Below are 22,982 nucleotides of genomic sequence, written 5' to 3'. Positions count from 1 at the left end.
GGTTCTAGCCACACACCCTCCTGGCTACTGCAAAAATTAACTCTGTGCTGGCCAGAGCCAAGACACCCAGGGTATTCCTTTTTTGCTTCAGCGTGATCTGGGACTGTTTAAGCTTCTGAATTTAAAACAAAAACAAAAGCTGGAAATGAAAACTAGAAGTTTGTGATTAAATGTCTTGTTTTCCCTTGCAGATACTGTACGAGAAACAACAGCAGCTCAGCAAGCACTTCTGGTGGCTAAAAACATTGACTTATTTCCAACAAATCAAGAACGTTTTACTGAAGGAAACATAGATGTATGGTGGATTGTTCACGATGGTGGTATGCTGATGTTACTGCCTTTTCTCCTTCGACAGCACAAGGCAAGGACAGCAGAAAATGGCTGGGATTTCATTTTCTAGCAATGAATGGTTCTAAGCATTTCCAATTAAATACTCCTTCACTTTGTTAGAATTATGCGTGGATAGCAATCACAGTGTTACAGATTGTTATAATGTATCTTTTTGTAGGTTTGGAGAAAATGTAAAATGCGTATCTTCACTGTCGCTCAAATGGATGATAATAGCATTCAAATGAAGAAGGATCTTCAGATGTTCTTATATCATCTTAGACTGAATGCTCAAGTGGAAGTTGTTGAAATGGTATGTTACTACATATTTTTAAGGTGCAACCGGGTCTAAACTTGGGAAAACATTTAGCTTTTTTCAGATGAAGAGATGTTAACCCAAATATAGAAATGGAAAGATTACAGTCCCACCAAGAATAAGAAGTTAAGCATCTTACCATGTCACAATGATAGTGTATGTGGTGGTGAGTTTAATGGGTTTGTCAAGTAGAGTTTGAGCTGTTTTGGTTTTCGTTAATGCTTACTTTGTTTATCAGACCTAGTCCATAGAGATATAGTTCATTCCGGAGGGAAAAAGCTTGAATTTTTAGAAGTGGAAGGCTGAATGTGCTTAATCTAATAAGTCGTGGCATCTGTCATGAGAGAGGATGAGATATGTCCATGTCTCCAACTGCTGTATGACTATCTCTCTGGAATAAGGAGTCCCTAGACTCCAATGGGAGTGTGTCAGTTTTTGGCATTGCCATCCTCAGCCAGGACTGAACAACAAGACCGTGTAGCTACAGATTCACAAGTCAGTCAGTGACAAAATTAATTTTGTAACTTTTTTTCTCTTTTAAATATGGGTCATAAACTGTTAAAGAGAAAGGACTAAATCTGTAGTCTGTCTAGACCCACTTTTTTTGGCAACTAAGGACTTCATTTCCAGAACTCAAAGGTGACCAGCATAATGTCCAAAGTAAGATGCATGATAACATCAGAATTTTTACTCATTCTGAAGTGGGATAAAGATGAGTCAACTGGTTCAAAACTTCTACCACCACTAGTTCCTAGAATGACCAAAACCTATCAAAAAGATTTATCATGCTAATCAACCATAAAGCAAATTTTAAGAATTGTTTAAGTTACTTATGAAAAAAATCACTAATGAAAAATTTAGTTAGTATTTTAAAGTAGGAAGTAAGATAAATCCTTTATTTTATTGTTCTTTGCTTAGAGTACTAAATATAAAAACTTTAAATACTGTGGCATGTGCAGTTGAAAGAATGCAAACAGAATGTCATAAAAAGGCTCAGCCTTGGTTGGATTTTGAGCAAATAGGAAGTACTTAGTATTTATTCTTTTCTTATCTGGGTAATATTTAATCCTGAGGACCTCCCAAGGGGTAAGAGGCATGTTACAAGTCAGTGACAACACAGGTGGCTGCTAGAGATTTTTACAGTGTATTTTAGTTTTGAGCCAGTGTGAGAATATATACCATGATTTCTTCCTAATTGCTTCTGTTTGTGAACATTTCTCACTGATAAAAAGAGAATGTGTTTTTTTGTGCCTCTGGACAGTTTTTAAGGAAACAAGTGTGCCCATATGCTCAGGTGGCAGCAATGCAGACTTAGTTTAATAAGCGCTTTCAACTCTTTCTCACTTGACAGCCTAGTTGGAAAAAAAACAGTGGAAAGTCTGTTCCAAGTGCCTAAAATTTAGAAAAAAATGCAATCATATTGTTATATGATTTTACTGTGTGAAATTGCTGTTTGAAGATTAAGCTTTAAAAATGAGGGCAGAATTGATTGATCAATTATTTGCTTGGTATTACTCTGATGCCATAAATACATCCAGGACTGAATGAATGTGGTACACTGTCTAAATGGTGTTCTTCCAAGTAGTACTTTTCTTCTGGTGTTTCTAATGCCGATTTCTTTTGCAGTTTGAAAATGATATTTCTGCATTCACATATGAGAAGACACTTATGATGGAACAGCGATCTCAGATGCTAAAACAGATGCAGCTGTCAAAGAACGAAAGGGAAAGGGAGGTAGGGACTTTGGCCTGACAAGATGTTCTGTGAAAAATCTGAAAGTAGTACTTCTTGGCGGTGCTTTCTAATCAGTTTCTAACTAGTCAAAACTTTTCATAATTGCATTCTGTATTTCTCTACAACTGGTTTCATTTGCAAGGTTAAAGTAATATGGGGAAAGAAATAATCTTTTGTTTGAACAGATGCTAAGAGTTTTCCTTTCCTCAAGATGGGTGCAAGTATTAATTAGCAAAACATTTGAGCATCAGTGTGGAATATATTCAGAGCATTTCCAAACTTGACATCAGTAGCTAAGGTTCATGATTATGCAACTGGACCGATCAGCTTTGATTGAGATTTGGTCTTGGAGTCATAGAATCAGTTAGGTTGAAAAAAACCTTTAAATTGAGTCCAACCACTAACCTAACACAAACAAGTCCACCACTAAACAGTGTGCCACATTTACACATCGTTTAAATACCTCCAGGAATGATAACTCAACCACCACCCTGGACAACCTGTTCTAATGTTTGATAACCATTTCTGTGAAGAAATTTTTCCTAATGTCCCATATAAACATCCTCTGGCACAGCTTAAGGCCTTGTCCTGTCATTTGTTACTCGGGAAAGGAGACCAACCCCCAACTCACTACAGCCTCTTCCAGGTAGCTGAATAGAGGGAGCCTCCTTTTCTCCAGGCTAAACAACCCGAGCTTCCTCAGCCATTCCTCATATGCGTTACAAACACACAATATTATATGATACATACAATACAATACAAATTTGTTCAGATCTCACTGGTTCTTTTAGTTTCTGCATTATTTTAAATGTTTTATGGATCAGCTGGAGGCAAAATTAGGCCAACAAACCTCCCCTCTTCTTACAATTTTGCATGGAGGGACAAGATTCGTGCAACAGTATTTTCATGAATATTTGTAACTTTTAAGTCCTTTTCTTTTGGCTTATTATGCTGCTACCCCCTTATCATTCTGAAAAAATATTTTATCACTATCAATGCTTTTTAGTGATGTAAAAGGTAGTAAATGCTCTGACTTTACCATCACGTAAAACTATTTCCCTTCCATGCCAAATAAGAGAGCTCTACTGTGTTTAACTGCTCATTTGTAAAACAGCTACATTTTTTTTTCTTGTGGCTTTTCCTTTTGGTTTTAATCCTACAAGTCCAATCAGTTTGGTTTTTTAGGGTTTTTTCTTTTTATTTTTCCTCTTCTCTCGTTTTATTCATTTTTCCACTTAAAAGGATATTTTTTAAGGTTGCTAAAGATGCCTATTATTCCTATAGCAATGACCTGCTGTAAATTCTCTTTCTTATCCATGTCATGGTAGTTTTCTCTTAATTTGAGCCTGCCTAACATCCTTTCAGTAAAGCCCCAAACTTTTCTATCCAACTTATTCAGTGTGACTGTTTCTTTATTGAACAATAGTATTTTTCCAGTGGAGTTAGAGTGATTAATCAAGTGATTCTACAGTGATTCTATTCCCTCTATTTTTCTTTCTTTGTTACTCATTTTATCTACATGTAACCATTGCCATCATAGCTTCTGTTTGTTCCTTCATATCAGACAGGGTAAAATCTGAGATGTTCAAAATACCATTGAATTTATTTCATGGTCTGAAGTAGAATCCTTGATAATACCAAGAATCTTGACTACTTACTTACTGCCTTGTCCAAGAATAAAAGTCACATCCATCTGTTTTTCTGATTAGGATATCTAAATCTACCTTGTTCTTTTGTATTTTCATCAGAAAATGTGGTTTAGTTATGCCATCACTTCCTGTGGAGCTGTGAGTTGAGTATATGCACTCAGTGTGCCAGACCCTTTCTTAATTTGATCGTCTTCTCTTAAATGAGCTGAGACATCCCCTCCAGTTTTTTTTATGACCTCCAAAACATTTATTTCATAAGTATCACTAGTTCAAATTAGCATTGCTTTTGTTTTCATCATCTGTTTTCGGACATTCAAATATAACCTGAGATTTCAGTTTTGTATAGTGAGTGTAATTTGGTTTCCTGTTACCACCAAGATTAGCACTTTAACCTCACTTTTCTGTATGTATGCCTTCAAACAAGGCTCAAACCTTCTCAAAGAGGAGAATTTGTTTCTGTACAGTGTTCTTTTGCTGTTTCCCGCATAGGCATGCTTTTATCCCTGAGCCATTACGATGGATTAGTGAGATGTGGGAGACCTCCAGGCCTTAGGCTGCTAGCCCATTACCTGTGAGGTGAATGCCCTTCCCCCCGGCCCAGCAAGGACGACCCTGTAAGGAGCACACAGACCACCAGGGAGGGACGGATGAAAGAGGAAGTTTATTGTGGGGTAGGGGTTTATAAGGCTTTTAGGAGGGTCAAAAGGGGACCAATCACAAGTTCAGGGTCACATAGAAAAAACCAATCAGGTGAAGGGTCAACAGCCAATAGAAAGGGGTTAACAAAGGCCAATGGGAAGCACCTCAGGACACCTTCCCAGGACACCTTGTGTGGGAGCACAGGGGGTGTTGGGAAGAAGATCAGTGACTCTGCAAAAAGGTAAAAGCCATTTTAAAACCTGTTTAAACCACCTTAAAAACTTTGGTTTCTATAAGATTTGAACTGTTTTCATTTTCTTCACTAGTCCATCTCTGACAGGACTTCTTCCATCCTGCATATGGCAAATCCATTGCCACAAGCCATCACTCTCACCCTCCCTTCTTCGGTCACTTTTTAAAAATAGAACTAATTTGATCTTACCTCTGGGTTTTGGTGTAGAATTGGGGATCGGGAACTCATCAGATTTTTGTTTTCTTTTTTGAGAAACTTGGTTGATTTGCTTCTGGTTTTTAGAGTTGGAAAGTAGCCTTCTCACATGCTTAAATTTTTTAATACTTTTGATTGTAATTAAATAAAACCATCTGAATATATGCAAATACGAAGGGATGTGACCCTCACAAACAAGTGAATGTTTGAGCTTCCCGTATAGACTGGACTCACTTGGCTTCATGTTTTCACAAATGTCTGTAAAGAGAACATTTAAAAAAGAGCTTCATAAGGTGTGATATCATATCTCATCTATTTAAAAGAAAGATAATATGATCGTCTTCTTTTTCTCTGTAGACCTTTTTTTTGTCATTGGTAACCTTTTTGTCCCAGATTCAGAGCATCACTGATGAGTCTCGAGGCTCAATCAGAAGAAAAAGCTACTCCAGTTCACTCTCTATTGTCCAAGATGCCCATGCACTGCTGACTAATGATTATCAAGAGGAGGAGGTAGTTGGACATAGAGCTGTCTAGACATATTTTCCCATTGCAACACTTGAAGTGCCACCACTGCAAACTGAACTACACATGAACAATTTAATGACTCATTGTTATGGAGCAGTTCTTCATAAATTTCAATTTTACTATTTTTCTAATTTAATTATCTTGCCTTTTTTTTTTTTTGACTCTAGATGATGCTCCTGCAACATGAACTACATTATCTTTCTCACACTTATTTTCCATGAAAGAAGCATGTTTCTGAGAGTGCCTGTTTTTCTTAAGGGCCAGAAGCAGGATGTTTCATTAATAAGCTTTCATGCTTTCAGAGCTATTGACTTCCTTTGTAGTTCCTGTACTGAAGTCCTGAAGCTTCTGGGAGACTGTATTGATATTCTAGGTCATCTAAGGAGATTTCTATGCTTACTTGCAAGCCATTGCTAACCCATAAATGTCATTACTACATTCTGCTTGGATGTCTGAAGGGAAATGGACTGATGTAATCAATGATTTTAGGGTGCACTTGAAGTGTTGCTCATATCTATGGATGTGTAGCCTAATTTGTAGAAGTGCTGTATACCTTTGTGTTTCCCTTTCTTCATGGCATATGAGAACAACATGTGTTTCATGTATTTTAATTTGTTATCAAAACAGCACTAACAAAAATGTGCTTTTGCTGTCTTTCGATTTTTATAAACATGTGTTATAGGTCTAGAATTTGTCTTGGCCTCACTGTCTAAAAATGGCAAATTGTCTCCCACTAAAGCATAGTTGTACTGAACTCATCTTATGGTTGTTACCTTGAAAGTTTAGTTAATTGGATACTGCTGCATGGTATTTACAGTATTGACATGTATTTGTTAGCTTTTTTCATTCTCATGATAGAACTGTATTTACAGTAACTTCTAATTTGTGGTCTTGACTCATGATTTAATCACCAAAGGAAGACCGTCAAACAAATAGATATTTATGCGAAGCTCAGAATTGAACTCTAGGATTTGGAAATCCTCAAGGATAGGGACTAGGGAAATAATTTAGGGAGTATAGAGAAGCTCTAAGGCATTTAAAACCAACTGCAATTACAGTTTGTGAACCATTAAAGGAATGACTGTTCAGAGATCAAAAGTAGTATTCTCATCTGTTTGTTTTTTATTCATGCTTTTTATTGAGCTGAATGAAATCGATTCTTCTGAATCATCACATATGTGAAGGGACATAACTATGTCTAGTGTGAATAATTGAGGTTCCCAAATGGAACAGGAGCTTCAACTCATGATTTATCAAGTCTCTGAATAGCTTTCAGGACTGTTAAATATCTTAAAAAACAAACAAACAAACAAGACCACAGAAAAAAGAAATGTCACCTCCAAAACAAAAAACCTCAAACTGCAAAAAGAATCCTCCCCACCCAAATACCAGTTCACTTATAATTTTAAGAGTCAAAAGTACTGTATTTTTATTGCATTTTATGGAAATAGAGAAGCCTATGGACAAAGTATTACAAGAGAAAGTAAATAATGTGTTAAATATTTCATCTCTTTTTCCTTAAAAGGAGCAAGGGGGATGGAGAACACGGAAGTGCATATCTATGTGGGAAGAATAATATTAAGTTCTTGAAGTTGATTTGAGTTTCTACTATTAAAAGGGAAGAGAAGGTCCCTTCATGGTTATATTGATTGGATTTTGTTATGTAGTATGCTCTCGCATGCCTAAATAGTGTAACCTAATAATGTAAATCTATGGCTAGCCTTCAATATAGCAAGTCCCATACTGAGTTCATAAAGTCATGTGATAGTTCAGCTAAAGGCATGCAAAATGGTTGATGTTTACAGCAGTATATGAGAAAATAACTTACCTGGGGAACAATGAGAGCACTGGCTTTCAAGTTTTTCACTGGCAAAACACCTTGGTGTAAATAAAATAAAATACCATCTGGAATTCAACCTCACTTTAGTTCATTACAAAAATAATCTTCCAGGTCAGATGTAATCCTGCAAATAAGTACATTTTTACAAGCAGTTTCACTTCATGCTGAAGTGAAACTCTCTTGCATTTGTTTCACAAATAAGGTGGACTTTTCTGTAGCTTTTATTCCACTGCTATGAAATTCCTTTTCGAAATTTTAATAATGTGTCATTTACAAATGCTCTTTTTGGCTGAATCTTGGGATGATTATTTGATTTGTAACCAGGCCCAGCTGATCCATGATAGAAATACTGCCTCGCACTCTGCTCCAGCAGTTGAAGCAAGTGTGGCTGTTGCTGTGCCAGAAAAAGTGCAAATGACCTGGACTAAAGAAAAGTTTGCAGCTGAAAAGCATAAAACCAAAGATTCAAATGTGTCTGGCTTTAAAGATGTTTTCAACATGAAACCGTAAGTATACATATGGTATTGGGAGTTTTGTATTTCATTGTGTGTATTTTAATGTGTGGGGTTTTTTATTTTATTGTTTTTGTAATTTTCTGGGGTTTGTTTTTTAAGAGATTATGGTTTATTTAAAACTGAATAAAAAATTTATCTCTTTATGTGCTTCAGTTAAATACCATTCTTACAAAAATTGCATGAACTTGGGTGGAATAGTAGTGACTGTAAGGAGTCATACACAAGAATGTAGTGAATGAAGTTTAAATGACAGATTTCAAATTGTAAACTCAACTTCTGGATTGTACCAGAAAGCATCTATATTAAAATGCTTAATGTTTTTCTGTCTTCCTGTGGATGACAAAGTACTGTATATATCCCTGTCTTATTTCCTGTGTTTTGTTGGACTAGAAGGAGTACCAAAGCAGCAGATATATTTAGCTTCAACATATTTAGCTTATGGTTTTGGGTGGATGTTTTTTGGGTGTCTTTTATTGTGTGGGTTGTTTTGGGTTTTGTGGCTTTTTTGTTGGTTTGTGGGTGTTTTTGTGGTTGTTGGGGGTGTTTTGGATTGTGGTTGTTTGTTTGCTCATTGTTGGTGATTTTTAAATGGACATTCAGCCCTTGTTCTGTAAATTAAAGCATTATAAAACTTGTGCAAATATGTATGTCTTACTATATTAAGTATTTCCTGTTTAGATATTCCTTAATAACTTTTTCTTAAATGGATAAGAGCTATTGCCTATGTCAAACCAATGTAGTAGACACAAAAGCAATGACAGAAAGAAGTCATCTTGTTTGCTTCCTCATCTTGTGTCTTTAGGCACACACACACATTTTTTTGACTTCTGGAGGAATACACTTAGAAGCATAGCCTAAATTATTTTCTGTACATGACCAAACCAAAACTGTGGATGTCAGGGGAAATCTTAATATCTAAAGAAAACGTATCTTAAATCTAGGACTTGTAGAAAATAGAGTTAGAAAACATACTTAAAATCAACACCTTAAAATCCTAATTTGTTTTGTGGATTTGCTTTGACATCTTTAGAAACAGTCTGCCTTTTGCAAATTCCAAAAATCATCTTTCTCATTCTCTAAAGCATTGTTCTGGGTTTCATTATACTCTAATCCTTAGGGCCTTTTTTATCATTAATGTCTAAAAAGTATTTCCTATCACTACTTTAGAATTGTGCAAGACACAGATTCCAGATTTTTTTTTTAAACTACTATGTGTAGTTGGGATAGAAATTACAGTTCAAAGTTGGTGTGCCTGTACAATATATTAGTATTGTTTACTTTAAAATGTACCTGATGGCAATTGTTTTTTTATGCATTTGCTTCCCTTTCACATAGAGAATGGGGAAATCTGTAAGTCTAAATTTCATTTCATTTAAGCAACATAGACTGTGTTCTCTGCTTCTTGTGGTCCTGTACATTGTATGCATGTTTCTAACTCATAATTTGCAGTGCCTTTATTCTTTTGTTCCTTCTTTAATATACTGTGAGTTAGCAGATATCACTGAAAAAAATAGTCATCATTGTGACTTTGTAATGTTCTCTTAAATATTATCAACTTTCTATTCAAGGTAAGTCACAAAACATGTGGTTTAGTTTCAAAATAAATGTAAAACTTGACAGTACTCCTCTGCACCAGTTTAATGTTTAGTTTTCTAATTAACTACATTAAAAAGTGAATATATTTTTATTCTGGAAAAATTGTGATAGAACTACTTGGACAATAAGAATTATTTGTTCACAAAGGCAACTTTCATGTTTCATCAAAAGTCAGTTATTACCTGCTTTTTACCAACCTGTACAGGTGTAGAAATAACATAAGTTCAGGCATACATTGGGTATGACAGCACACAAAAATGGGCTAGTACTTCTCTTAAGTGGAACTCACTTGACTGCTCTTCTTTTTTTCAGAGTTCAGCATTTTCCTAATTTTTTCTGTTTAACAAGTTGAGCTTCTTATGAAAATTTAGGAAACTTACTTTGTGTACCATGTATGATTTCAGTTCTACCAGTGCTTGATGTTAGTTAGCCTCAGTTTACATTGTACACAATGTGAGCCTTTATTTCAGTGCTGAATTTTTGCCTCCTCTGTCACAAATTTACGTCCTGCATTTTAGTTTTAGTTAACAGTGTTTCAGCTTCAATATTTATACATCTCAGTCTTGCCTCTCTTCATAGTTCTTTGGTGTTCTCAAGATGCAGTTCTACTTCTGCAGAATGGAGCTTCAAGCATTCTTTTGTTCCATATATGGGTTTTGTACAGTTGGTTCTTAGGATAGATGGCCTCTGTGATAGAAGATCCCCCAAGAGGGACTGATAAACTCAGCTTTAGAAATGTCATTCTCTCATGGGGGGAAGATTGGAGGTAGCAGAGGGGAGAGAATCAATTAAGTTGATAGGGCTGGTCTCCATTGTCCACTAAACTTCAGGCCAAATGCCTTTTAATTTTTATTTTTTGTTTGTAAAGCATCTACTTTTGGGCAGCAGATCTTTTGCATAAATGAGCTAAGGTAGAGTTTGGATATTTTTGTCACACTGTAGCGTATTTCCAGTCTTGACTAATTTTACACAGGTAGTAGTTTCTCAGGAACTGTAAGAACACTTCTTTTTGTTCCAAAAGACAACTAAATAATACTAAAATAAGGACATCTTTGAAATCCTGGCACTTTTTTCTTCTTGTGCACGAATTTACAACAATTATAGTTGTAGATGCAACAAGGAAAACATTAGTTAATGTTAATAATTTAAGGGGAGAGGCTCAATTTCAGTTCAGTCCTTACTGCCTTACTCTTATGACATGAAAAACTAGTAATGTTTTCAAAGTTCTATGGTGTTTCTGAATTTTCTTCACCAGCTTATAGTAATTTAGTAATGGTTCCAAAGGACCATGGGTAAAATCTTGTACTGTGCAACATAAATCTTTACAGTGCTTGCCTGTAATTTCCTTGTTTGGAAATTCTTGTATAAATCCAGTTACTTTTTTGTGTAGGTCAATAAACTGGATTCTCAGTGTTTTCTGACTGAACTTTAACTTCTGTTGAAAACAAGGTTTTGATTCATCCTGTTAAAAGATAACTGACAACTGAAAAATGTGTGCATTTTGACAATCTGCTTAGAACTCTTTGAATTTCAGAGTTAAATGTTCTTTTCAAATTATTGCATTTTCTCATTTATTTTGAATGTATACAAATACTGGTGTCCATGAAAATTGTTTATTTTGTGTGCTTATAGATTAAACTTATAATTTCAAATAAGTAGTGTATAATTCAAATATGTAAGTATTATAACAATACTTAAAAATATTTCTTCACATGCTAGAAATCAGTCAAATGTGAGAAGAATGCACACCGCTGTGAAGCTCAATGGAGTAGTGCTCAATAAATCACAGCATGCTCAGCTAGTTCTCCTGAATATGCCTGGACCTCCTAAAAACAGAAAAGGGGATGAAAACTGTATCCACTACTGTATTGATTCCATATTTCTTGAAATTGGGAATTTGATTTTTGTGATTGTACCATTTCCTGTCTACCTGTTGGGGTAACCATTAATAACCATGGTAAACGTAAGTTTGCCTTTAAGAAAATGACCTTTGATTCCACAAAGAAAGTTTAAAAAAGTATGGAGAGTGGTGAGGGTGTTTTATTAATATAAAGCATTTCTCAATTTTGAACTCATTTTAAAATCTCTTATTTATATCTTTTCTATGGGTAAGTAGGGCAGAACCAGGAACTTGTCCCAACAGGTAACAGGACAGTAAAAGGTGACAGAGGAAAAAACTTGTTGATTGAATGTCGAACTCAATTTTTGCATTGTATGTCAGACTTTCTGAGAGATTACTGACTACTTTGCTTCTCTTCTGAATAAATTCCTTGACCTAATGATATTGCAGACATGGAGTTTCTGGAAGTTCTGACAGAAGGTCTGGATAGAGTTCTCCTAGTCCGAGGCAGTGGACGTGAAGTGATCACCATTTATTCTTAATTTGTTTGCACATGTTGTTCAAACACAACACACACCCCAGATGAGAAAACAAAGTTATTTGCCATAATTTAAGCAGCTTCATTACATGTTTTAGTGCATTGAAAATTATCTGCAAGCTGAATCTTCTGATGATGTAGGGTTTTTTTCCTATTAAAGTGTTATATTGAAGTAGTATTTTAGGCAGATAGACTTATGTAGAAAATATTTCTGTAGTGAATTAATAAATGGTGGATGGGTTAGGATATTTATATGTAGCAAATTCTGGCACTTGTTAAGCTCTGGTGAAACACAAGAAAAATGGTAATGTAATGGTATTTTTAAACATATAGAAATGTAAGCAACTTTTGATTATTTTAATCTTTGTTCTGTGTCTTAATAAAGGGAAAAGTTTTAGGAAAAGTTGTCTTCTTTCCTTACCAAAATGCTGCAGAGATGTATACAATCACTCAAATTTGTATATTATGTGCATAAAGTATTTCCCTAGAGTTCATGATTTGCTATACTTGTTAAAAATAACATTTCTGTATTTAAAATTCTTAGTCAGGTACCTGAAACCTGCAGGAGATAGTAAATAAACAAACTGAGTGGGTTTTTTTCCATGAGCTACTAGTAGTTATTGTGTGACTATACCAATGACACGTGTAAGCATCCAATTCATAGGAAGGCTATGATGCAGAACTCTACCTGGTTCCAGTTATAATTCTAGCAATTTATAAATCACAGGAAGTTTATGATATATGTATATTTTGAAAATGTTTTCTGTATGTGCTGTATGTGTTTAAAATAAAATCTGCTTTTCTGAACTGAATGAACTCCTAAGTTTTAGTTTTGTAAATATTTTGTAAATGTTTTTTAGTTTGATAAATGTTGTTTAAGACCTAAAGTGTTTGTTTGGTCTCAGAATATTGTTCTACTGTAAAAAGAAAAGCATTATTTATACATATAAACTATTATTTTAGTTCCTTTTCTTTTTCTTATTCCTTTATAGGGAAGGCAAGGCAATGCAGAGGCAGGCAAGGCCAGGAGTGTTAGAGGTATGTATGCAAGGTAAGGCAAGGGATGGGAAAAGTAGGCCAACTAAGGCAAGGTATGGGTAGGCCAGGCACAGAGAGGTAGGGGTAGGCAAGATAAGGAAGTCAATGGAGGGGCAGGCAAAGCAAAACCAGGCAAGGTGAGGCAAGGGAGGGATAGGAAAAGGCCATACAACAAAGGGGAAGCTAAGTAAAGGTGGTATGTAAAGGACTGCAAGGGAGGTGGAGAAAGGAAGGAAAACAGCTAGGCCCAGGGTTTCAGGTAAAGAGTATAGGCTACCCAGTGGACAAAAGACCAGCCCCAGCTTTCTCTTCTGCCACATCTGGTATAGAAAATACAAAGTGTAAACAATTTTGCTGCACATTGGCCCCTTCGATTCAGAACCTTATCATGGCCAGTCTTTGCAAATGAAGATTTGGGAAAGGTCTCTACCCACATTTGTTACAAACGCGCTGGTGATACAGGGCTTTGCAAATGCAGGTAAGGCCTTTGAGTCTGCACAATGGATTTTTTAGATGAGACACAGTATGCGCTGAACTGAGCCCACCCTTTAATCCTAAGGTTCATATGCCGGGGCTGAGCGAACTTGGACAGTGGCAGCAAGGTCCTCAAGATGTAGGTGTATTTAGAGTGACCTTCTCTTAGATGGATGGCCTTACAGGGCTGAACAAGCTCCATCTGCCCAGGTTTAGGGTTGTACTTCTCTTCTGTGTGTCCCCTCTCATCTCCCACGATGGCACTGTCTGCACAGGCCAAACTCCCATTCTCTCGCTCCTTTCCGTGCCCAGTGCCAGGCTGCACTGCTGCGCATGCACCCAGGGCCGGGCTGGGCCCACGCCGCCGCAAAGCACGCGTTCCGGGGCCAGACCGGGCCCACACCACAGTGAAGCACGCGTTCTGGGGCCGGGCCTGCACCGCCGCAAAGCATGCGTTCTCAGAACCTTATACTCGCACCACAATCAAGCTCAGTCCCCTTCACTTAACAGCCTGTAAACTGCTCTCTCACTGCCCTGCTCTGCACCTTCCTTCTCAACTGCAAGTCCCCACACACACTTTCAAGGCTTGCAGAGGCCAAAGTGTGCATCTCCCTCTCCGTCTTCTGTGCAAACCGTGTAGCTACTGCTTCAGCCTTAGGAGACAGAAAGTGCCTGATTATTGTTGGAGTTGAGAAAGGGTGCAAAGCAGGAGCCTAAAGAAGCTTTCTCGCAGCACATATCTGTGTGCAAAATGGAGTTGGAAACTTTTGCATTTACAAGCACATTGCAAGAGAGACAGAATGGGAAAGTCTGAAGAGCTGAGAAAGACAGGGCAAGACTCTTGCCTGCTTCCACACAAGCAGTTTGACTGACTGTGTCCCAACATCTCTTTCACATCAAAACAGAGCACTTTCCAGCTCTAGCTCAAAAAGAGAAATGTGCCAAGAAAGAAAGCTTTCAGTGACCTACCCCCACTAATTACACCCTTCTGTGCACTCACAATGGAGTGGCAGTCCTTTTGGCCTTGCAGCATTTAAACACTACCCACCCTGCTCTGCACCGCACATTCTTCTCAACTAGCTGTAGCCTGAAGCACTTTCCAGCTGGCAGAGTCCACAGTGTCCACTACAGCTCCCACAGAGTAAAACAGGCTGGGGCAAAAGCAGTTGCTGCCTTAGCCCTTCTCCTTGCAGCCTTTTGATAACACACAGGACCTGGGGGCGTAACATCTCGGGCACGGACCCCATGCAGCATAATGGAATCATTTATTACAGTTCTTTCACGGTTTATATACCCTCTTCCATCAGCAGTAAATTCCTGTTAGTAACTTTTCTCTGTATCTACCTTTTAGTTAAGCATTCACTAAGCCTGAGAAAAATACTCCCAAGCAATTTCCCACACACAAAGATACATCTCACCATGTCTGCTTTTATCTTGCCAAGTTCCCCTTAAGTTTCTCCCAAGGTCATTTTAATCTTGGTTCCCTACATCTCCTCCTTCTTTATTTTCTAAGGACTTGTACCACCAAGGCTTGATGTATTGCCTTTTGTATCATAGATCATACAATCTCAATCAAACACGGTAAACAGAGAATCATCCCCAATAGACCCAACGCTGTAACCAAGCCACATATTAGAATCTTCTTCACCCATGGCCCTAATCCCAAAATCCAATCCCATCCTTCAAAGAGGTTCCATCTGTCATTCACCATCAGCTTCTTCCTTAGGTCCTGTAACTGTTGCAAGCTTTTGTGAATGGAGGTTGATTTATCACACAAATTCATGCAACACATTCCATCAAATTCTTCACATCCATGTCTCTGTGCTAAAAGCAATGTAGTGGATGAGAAGACAGAATGGGAGAGATATGTTGCCTGGAGAAGCATAAATGGGATCTAAATGGACCTGTTACTTACTGGACGATTTACCTACTGGACTGACAGTTTTTCCTCAGTTTATTGTTGTGTGCTTGTGAATTCTTGTGCACCCCAGTTTATTGTTAAATTTCATGAATTCTGCTATACCTCCGTATTGTCCCCATTTCTCCCTCAGACTTTCCCTCCAAAAGTTGTTTGTCTCGTCCTCCCTGCTTTCCCGCTCCTCTGCCACTGATTGGTTGCAGTTGTCCACAGTGCAGGGAGAGCTACCATTGGCCAGTTCCCTCAGAGACCCAGGAGTTCCACCCACTTTTCCCCTGTCCCCCTACCACATTTTTCCCTGAGCTGTCAATCTCTTGCGCCTCCCCAGTTTAGAATCTGCCCCTCAAACCTAGTTCATTTAAACCCTTGTTCCCCCTGAATAAACGGCATTGCTGCACCACCTTTCAACTGTGCCAAGAACCCTTTTTGCAGTGCCCGGTCCCATCCCCCTTACCACGCGGACCGTGGCAAAGAAAAAGTCCACAGCAGCTCTATTTTGCAAAGTAGCATGTCTCACGGTCAGTATGAACATTGATGCCTTACGCCTCTAATGGTTTTTTTATTTTTCTAATATTGGTAAGCCTTGTAAGTTTTATAGGTAGACTCTAAAAGCAGCATCCCTTGTCCCTTGTCCCTGTCCCTTTCCCTGTAGCACCCTTGTTTACACATTCCTTAACCCTCTTACCCCATTCTATGCTCCCTATATCAATCCTACTCCTGAATCTAGCAGAGATGTTTAGTCTTTTGTCAAGGCAAGGCCTAGATTGTTGACAGAACAGCATATCTGGGCCTAAACCACAGAATAGGTCAAGAATTAGGTAACTATGTACCCTTTGTGCTCTGATGATGGTGAAGATGGGATGAATGGGGGGTCCCGAAATACACCCCAGACCCATTTTAAGGGGGTGGACCCGGGGTGGACCAGAGTAAAGGCCACAGGGTGGACACATCTGGGATTGGATGGATGGTATTATAAAATGTAACCTCTCAGGCACGACCGGGGCGCGTCTTGTAACATCTTAGCCTTGGCAAATAAACCCTTTTTTCTCTCACCTCTAATTAACTGCTCTGGAGATTTTTTCAGCACCTAAATCCCACGGCAACAACATCATTCAATAAATCTGCAATAGCCTGAATAGTAGCATTTTTCTGTTTTGCTGACCAACATCCTAATCTATTTAATGTAGTTAAAGCTTTTGCAGCTGCCACTCCAGGTCCTAGGAAGGAGGCAGCAATTCTTGTCCCCTGATTCCAAAATTCTGTGTCATCCCTACACTCACTAGTAGTTTTTTGATTTTGATTTAGTAGGTTTTTTTAGTTTCTGATTCCTCTTGCTAAGTTTATTACTATTATTATTGTTCCCACTGTAATAAAAGATATTTTTGTGTGTTTGAATATTTCTGGCACTTGTCTTTATTCCAGACATGTATCCAAATGAACTGTTGCAACCACAGAGCCCAAGCTTCCAGACTTTCTTTCTGGCGGAAAAGGGCTGTCATTTACTCTTTTCAGCCTTCCTCCAAATTGCCAGCCTGACTCCCAAAATTGCATACGGACTAAGATTCCTCACACAACAAAGATACCAGCACAGAAAGCTCTTGCACCCCATGGAGTCTCCAGGCTGACAAACCAACTGCACCACAAAGCCAAAGTTTGCTGGCTTTTTTTCCGGGCGATAACGGCAGTCATTTCCTGTTTTCAGACCTGCCTCCCAACTGCTAGTCTGACTACTAAAATTGCATATGGATGAAGATTATTCCCACATCAAAGACACCAGCACAGAAAGCTCTTGCTCCCCATGGAGTCTCCTGGCTGACAAAGCAACTGCACCACAAAGCCAGAGCTTGCTGGCTTTCTTTCCTGGGGATAAGGACTGTTGTTTAATGTTTTAAGACCTGCTTCCCAACTGCCAGGTCAACTCCCAAAATTGCATACAAAAAAGATTCCTCCCACACCAAAAATGCCAGCAGAGAATGCTCTTGTCCCCGTCGAGTCTCCAGAGTGACAAACCAACTGCACCACAAAGCCAAAGCTTCCAGGCTTTCTTTCCTGCAGATAAGGGCTGTTGTTTCCTGTTTTCAGACCTGCGTCCCAACTACTACACAGACATCGAAAATTGCATACAAAGATTCCTCCTATAGCAAAGATGCCGGCACAGAAAGCTCTGGCTCCCCAAGGAATCTCCAGGATGACAAAGCTATTTAACCACAAAGCCAATGCTTGCAATCTTTCATTCCTGGGGTTCAGGGCTGTTGCTTCCTGTTTTCATACCTGCCTCCCAACTGACAGACCAACTACCAAAATTGCATATAAACAAAGATTCCTCCCACACCGAAGGTGCCAGTAAAGAAAGCTCTTGCTCCGCATGGAGTCCTCAGGCTGACAAGCAAACTGAACCACGAAGCCAAACTTGCAGGCTTTCTTTCCTCGATATAAGGTCTGTCATTTCCTGTTTTCAGCCCTGCCTCCCAACTAATAGTCCAACTCCCAAAATTGCATAGAAACAAAGATTCCTCCCAGACTAAAGTTGCCGGCGCAGAGAGCTCTTGCTGTTCATGGAGTCTCCAGGATGACAAACCAATTGCACCACAAAACCAAAACTTGCAAGCTTCCGTTCCTGAGGATAAGGGCTGTTGTTTCCTGTTTTCCGCCCTGCCTCCCAACTGCCAGGCTGACTCCCCATATTGCACACAAAAAAGATTCCTCCCACACGAAAAGTGGAAGCAGAAAGCCAAAGCTTCCAGGCTTTCTTTCTTGCATAGGGAAGAAGATTCCTCACACAACAAAGATGCCAGCACAGAAACTCTTGCTCCCCATGGAGTCTACAGGCCGACAAACCAACTGCACCACAAAGCCAAAGCTTCCAGGCTTTCTTTCCTGCGGATAAGGGCTGTCATTTCCTATTTTCAGACCTGCCTCCCAACTGGCAGCCCAACTCCCAAAATTGCATATAAACAAAGATTCCTCCCACAGCAAACATGCCAGCACAGAAAGCTCTTACTCCACATGGAGTCTCCAGGCTGACAAACCAACTGCACCACACAGCCAAAGCTTGCTGTCTTTCTTTCCTGGCAATAAGGGCTGTCATTTCCTGTGTTCAAACCTGCCTCCCAACTGCCAGACTGACTCAAAATTGCACACAAAAAAAGATTCCTCCCACACCAGAGATACCAGCACAGAAAGCCCTTCCTCCCCATGTAATCCACAGGCTGACAAACTAACTGCACCACAAACTCAGAATTTGCTGACTTTCGTTCCTGGAGATAATGGCTGTTGTTTCCTGTTTTCAGACCTGCTTCCTAACTGCCATACCGACTTCCAAAATTGCATACAAACAAAGATTCCTCACACATCAATATTGCGAGCACAGAAAGCTCTTGGTCCACATGGAGTCTCCAGGCTGACAAAGCAACTGCACCACAAAGCCTAAGCTTGCAGGCTTTTTTTCATGGGGATAAGGGCTTTTATTTCCTGTTTTCAGACCTGTCTCCCAACTGACAGCCTGACTTGTAAAATTGCATACAAACAAAGATTCCTCCCACACCAAAGGTGCCGCCAGCACAGAAAGCTCTGGCTCCACATGGAGTCTCCAGGTTGAGAAACCAACTACAGTACAAAGCCAAAGGTTCCAGGCTTTCTTTCCTTGGGACAAGGTCTGTTGTTTCCCATTTTTCACCCCTGCCTCCCAACTGAGAGTCTGACTTGTAAAATTCCATATAAACAAATATTCCTCTTACACAAAAGATGCAAGCATGGAAACTCTTGCTCCCCATGGAGTCTCCAGACTGACAAACCAACTGCACCACAAAGCCAAATCTTCCAGGCTTTCTTTCCTGGCAATAAAGGCTATCACTTCCTTTTTTCAGCCCTACCTCCCAACTGACAGCCCGACTCCGAAAATTGCGAACAAACAAAGATTCCTTCCGCAGTAAAGGTGCAAGCGCAGAAAGCTCTTGCTCCCCATGGAATCTCCAGGCTGACAAACCAACTGCAGCACAAAACCAAAGCTTACTGGCTTTCTATCCTGGGGATAAGGGCTGTTGTTTCCTGTTTTCAGACATGCCTCCCAACTGACAACTTGACTCCAAAAATTGCATACATACAAAGATTCCTCCCACACGAAAGTTGCCAGCACAGAAAGCTCTTGCTCCCCATGGAGTCTCCAGGCTGACAAACGAAGTGTACCACAAAACCAAAGCTTCCAGGCTTTCTTTCCTGCAGATAAGGGCTATTGTTTCCTCTTTTCAGACCTACCTCCCAACTGACAGCCCGACTTCCAAAATTGCATACAAAAATTTTTCCTTCGCCAAAGATGCCAGCACAGAAACTCTTGATCCCTATGGAGTCTCCAGGCTGACAAAACAAATGCACCACAAAACCAAAGCTTGCAGGCTTTCTTTCCTGACAAAAAGGACTGTCATTTCCTGTTTTAAAATCTTCCTCCTTGCCAGACCGACTCCCAATATTGCATAAAAACAAAGTTTCCTCCCACACAAAAGGTTATAGCAGAGAAAACTCTTGCTGCCCATGGAGTCCCCAGGCTGACAAACCAACTGCACCACAAAACCAAAGCTTGCTGGCTTTGTTTCCTGGAAATAAGGGCTTTTGTTTCCTGTTTTCAGACCTGCCTCCCAACTGACAGCACGACTTGTAAAATTGCGTAGAAACAAAGTTTCTTCCAACACCAAAGGTGTCAGCACAGAAAACTCTGGCTCCCCATGGAGTTTCCAGGCTGACAAACCAACTGCACCACAAGGTCAAAGCTTTCAGACTTTCTTTCCTGCAGATAAGGGCTGTTGTTTCCTGTTTTCAGACATGCCTCCCAACTACCAGACTGACTTCTAAAATTGCATCCAAAGATTCTTCTCACAGCAAAGACGCCAGCATGGAAAGCTCTTACTCCCCATGGTGTCTCCAGTCTGACAAACCAACTGCACCACAAAGTCAAAGCTCGCAGTCTTTCTTTACTGACTATAAGTGCTGTTGTTTCCTGTTTTCTCCCCAAAAAATGATCTCAAACTCAGCCAAATCTACCCAAAAAATGACCAGAAACTTAAACAAATCTCCCCAAGAAATGACCAAAACTTAAACAAATCTCCCCAAAACATGACCAGAAACTAACCCAAATCTCCCCAAAAAATGACTTAAAACTCACACAGATCTCCCCAAGAAATGACCAGAAACTCACACAGATCTCCCCAAGAAATGACCAGAAACTCACCCAAATGTCCGCAAAAAAGTGACCTCAAAGTCAACCAAATCTCCCCAAAAAACTACCCAAAACTCACAGAAATCTCGTCAAAAAATGACCAAAAATACAACCAAATCTCCCCAAAAAATGACCAGAAACTCACTCAAATCTCCCTTATAAATCACACAAAACTCACCCAAATCTCCCCAAAAAATGACCTCCAGCTCACCCAAACCCCCCCCAAAAAATGATCACAAAATCACCCAAATCTCCCCCAAAAATGGCCACAAACTCACACAAATCTCCCCAAAAAATGGTCCAAACCTCACCCAAATCTCCCTCAAAAAATGACAACAAACTTGCACAAATCTCCCCAAAAAATGACCCAAAACTCACCCAAATTTCCCCAAAAAATGACCCAAAACTCACCCAAATTTCCCCAAATAACACACAAAAAACTCAAGGAAATCTCCTCAAAAAACGACCAGAAACTCATCCAAATCTCCCCAAAAAATGACCAGAAACTCACCCAAACCCTAACCTTAACCCTGAACCCTAAACCCTAACCCTAACCTTACCTGTAACCCCTAACCCTAATCCTAACCCTAACCCTAACCCTAAAACCTAACCCTAACCTTAATCCGGAAAAATGGGGGAAAATGAGGAAAAATGTGGGAAAACGGGAAAAATCTGGGAAAATGGGGGGAAAAAGGGGAAATCCGGGAAAATCTGGGAAAAAATGGGGGAAAATGTGGAAAAAATGGGGAAAAAATGGGAAAAATCTGGGAAAATGGAGAAAACTGAGGAAAACATACAGAAAAATGGGGAAAAATCTGGGAAAATGTGGGAAAATGTGGAAAAAATCTGGGAAAATCTGGAAAAAGTGGGGGAAAATGTGGGAAATTCTGGGAAAAATGAGGAAAAATGCAGGAAAATGGGGAAAAGTGAGGGCAAATCCAGGAGAAATGTGGAAAAAATGGGGGGAGATGGGGGAAAATCTGGGAGGAAATGGGGGTAATGGGGAAAACTGGGAAAAAATCCTGGAAAATGGGGGAAAATGTGGGTAAATGTGGGAAAAATCCTGGAAAATGTGGAAAAATCTAGGAAAATCTGGAGAAAAATCTGGTAAAATGTGGAGAAATCTGGGAAAACGGGGAAAAACGTGGGAAATTCTGTGAAAAATGGAAAAAAATCTGGGAAAATGTGGAAAAAATGGGGAAAAATCTGGGAAAATCTGGGAAAGATGTGCGAAAAATCTGGGAAAATGTGGGAAAAATGGGAAAAAATCAGGGAAAATCTAGAGGAAAATGGGGTGAAATCTGGCAAAATGTGGGAAAAATGTGGCAAAAATGGGGAAAATCCGGGAAAATGGGAAAAAATCTGGGAAAATGGGGAAAACTCTTGGACAATGGGGAAAAATTCAGGCAAATGTGGACAAATGGTGGAAAATCTGGGAAAAATGGGGAAAAATCTGGGAAAAAATCTGGGAAAATTGGGGAAAATGGGAAAAAATCAGGGAAAATCCGGGACAATGGGGAAGAAATGGGAAATTCCGGGAAAATGGGGAAAAATCTGGTAAAATGGGATAAAAATAGGGGAAAATCTGGGAAAATGGGGAAAAAATCTGGGAAAATTGGGGGAAATGGGAAAAAATCTGGGAAAATGGGGAAAACTCTTGGACAATGGGGAAAAATTCAGGCAAATGTGGACAAATGGTGGAAAATCTGGGAAAAATGGGGAAAAATCTGGGAAAATGGGGAGAAAATCTGGGAAAATGTGGAAAAAATGCGGAACAATGTGGAAAAACTGGGTTAAACTGGGAGGAACTGGGAGAAACTGGGCCAGAGGAAAAGGGTTGTTGGCATGGAAAGGTGAGCCTGCCCCTCCCCCACCCGGCCCAGGGTCCGCGGGGGGGGGGGAACTGGGTTAAACTGGGACATACTGGGAGGCACTGGGGGGGACACTGGGAGCTACTGGGACATACTGGGGGGTTCGCTGGGGTTACTGGGATGGTCTCTGGGGTTACTGGGAGCTACTGCGGGGGTTACTGGTAGGGGGGGTTACTGAGAGTGGGGGAGAGGCAGGGAGAGACCTCGAAGGTGGGGGAGGGGCAGACGGGTCCCTGAGGGTGGGGGAGGGGCAAGAGGTTACTCCAGGGGTGGGGGAGGGGCATGGAGGAACCCCGAGGGTGGGGGAGGGTCCCTGAGGGTTCCTGAGTGTGGGGGAAAGGCAGGAAGTTCCCCGAGGGAGGGGGAGGGGCAGGAGAGGTCATTTTTGGAGGAGATTTGTGTGAGTTCTGGGTCATTTTTGGGGGAGATTTTAGTGACTTTCAGGTCACTTTTTTTAAGGAGATTTGGGTGAGTTTCTGGTCATGTTTTAGGGAGATTTCTCTTA

The 22,982-nt window shown here is 39.8% G+C and overlaps 1 protein-coding gene across 5 annotated transcripts in view; it reads left to right on the top strand.

Moving 5' to 3' along the window:
- Window positions 1-12,779, top strand: part of LOC113956344 (solute carrier family 12 member 7-like) — a 70,376-nt gene extending 57,597 nt beyond the window's left edge. For 3 of the 5 annotated variants that reach the window (XM_027662798.1, XM_027662800.1, XM_027662797.1), the window contains 6 exons: window positions 192-361; window positions 509-640; window positions 2,270-2,377; window positions 7,803-7,984; window positions 11,309-11,442; window positions 11,880-12,779. In XM_027662798.1, coding sequence (XP_027518599.1) covers window positions 192-361; window positions 509-640; window positions 2,270-2,377; window positions 7,803-7,984; window positions 11,309-11,442; window positions 11,880-11,971 — 818 coding nt within the window. In that variant the 3' untranslated portion in view covers window positions 11,972-12,779. The other 2 variants (XM_027662801.1, XM_027662799.1) reach the window with 2 other exon arrangements.
- Window positions 12,780-22,982: the final 10,203 nt, after the last annotated feature.

This window comes from Corapipo altera, unplaced genomic scaffold, assembly GCF_003945725.1.
Source record: "Corapipo altera isolate COAL_440 unplaced genomic scaffold, ASM394572v1 359, whole genome shotgun sequence".
Lineage (NCBI taxonomy): Eukaryota > Metazoa > Chordata > Aves > Passeriformes > Pipridae > Corapipo > Corapipo altera.
Note: the sequence above shows the minus strand (reverse complement) of the source record. Positions and strands in the feature narration are given on the sequence as shown.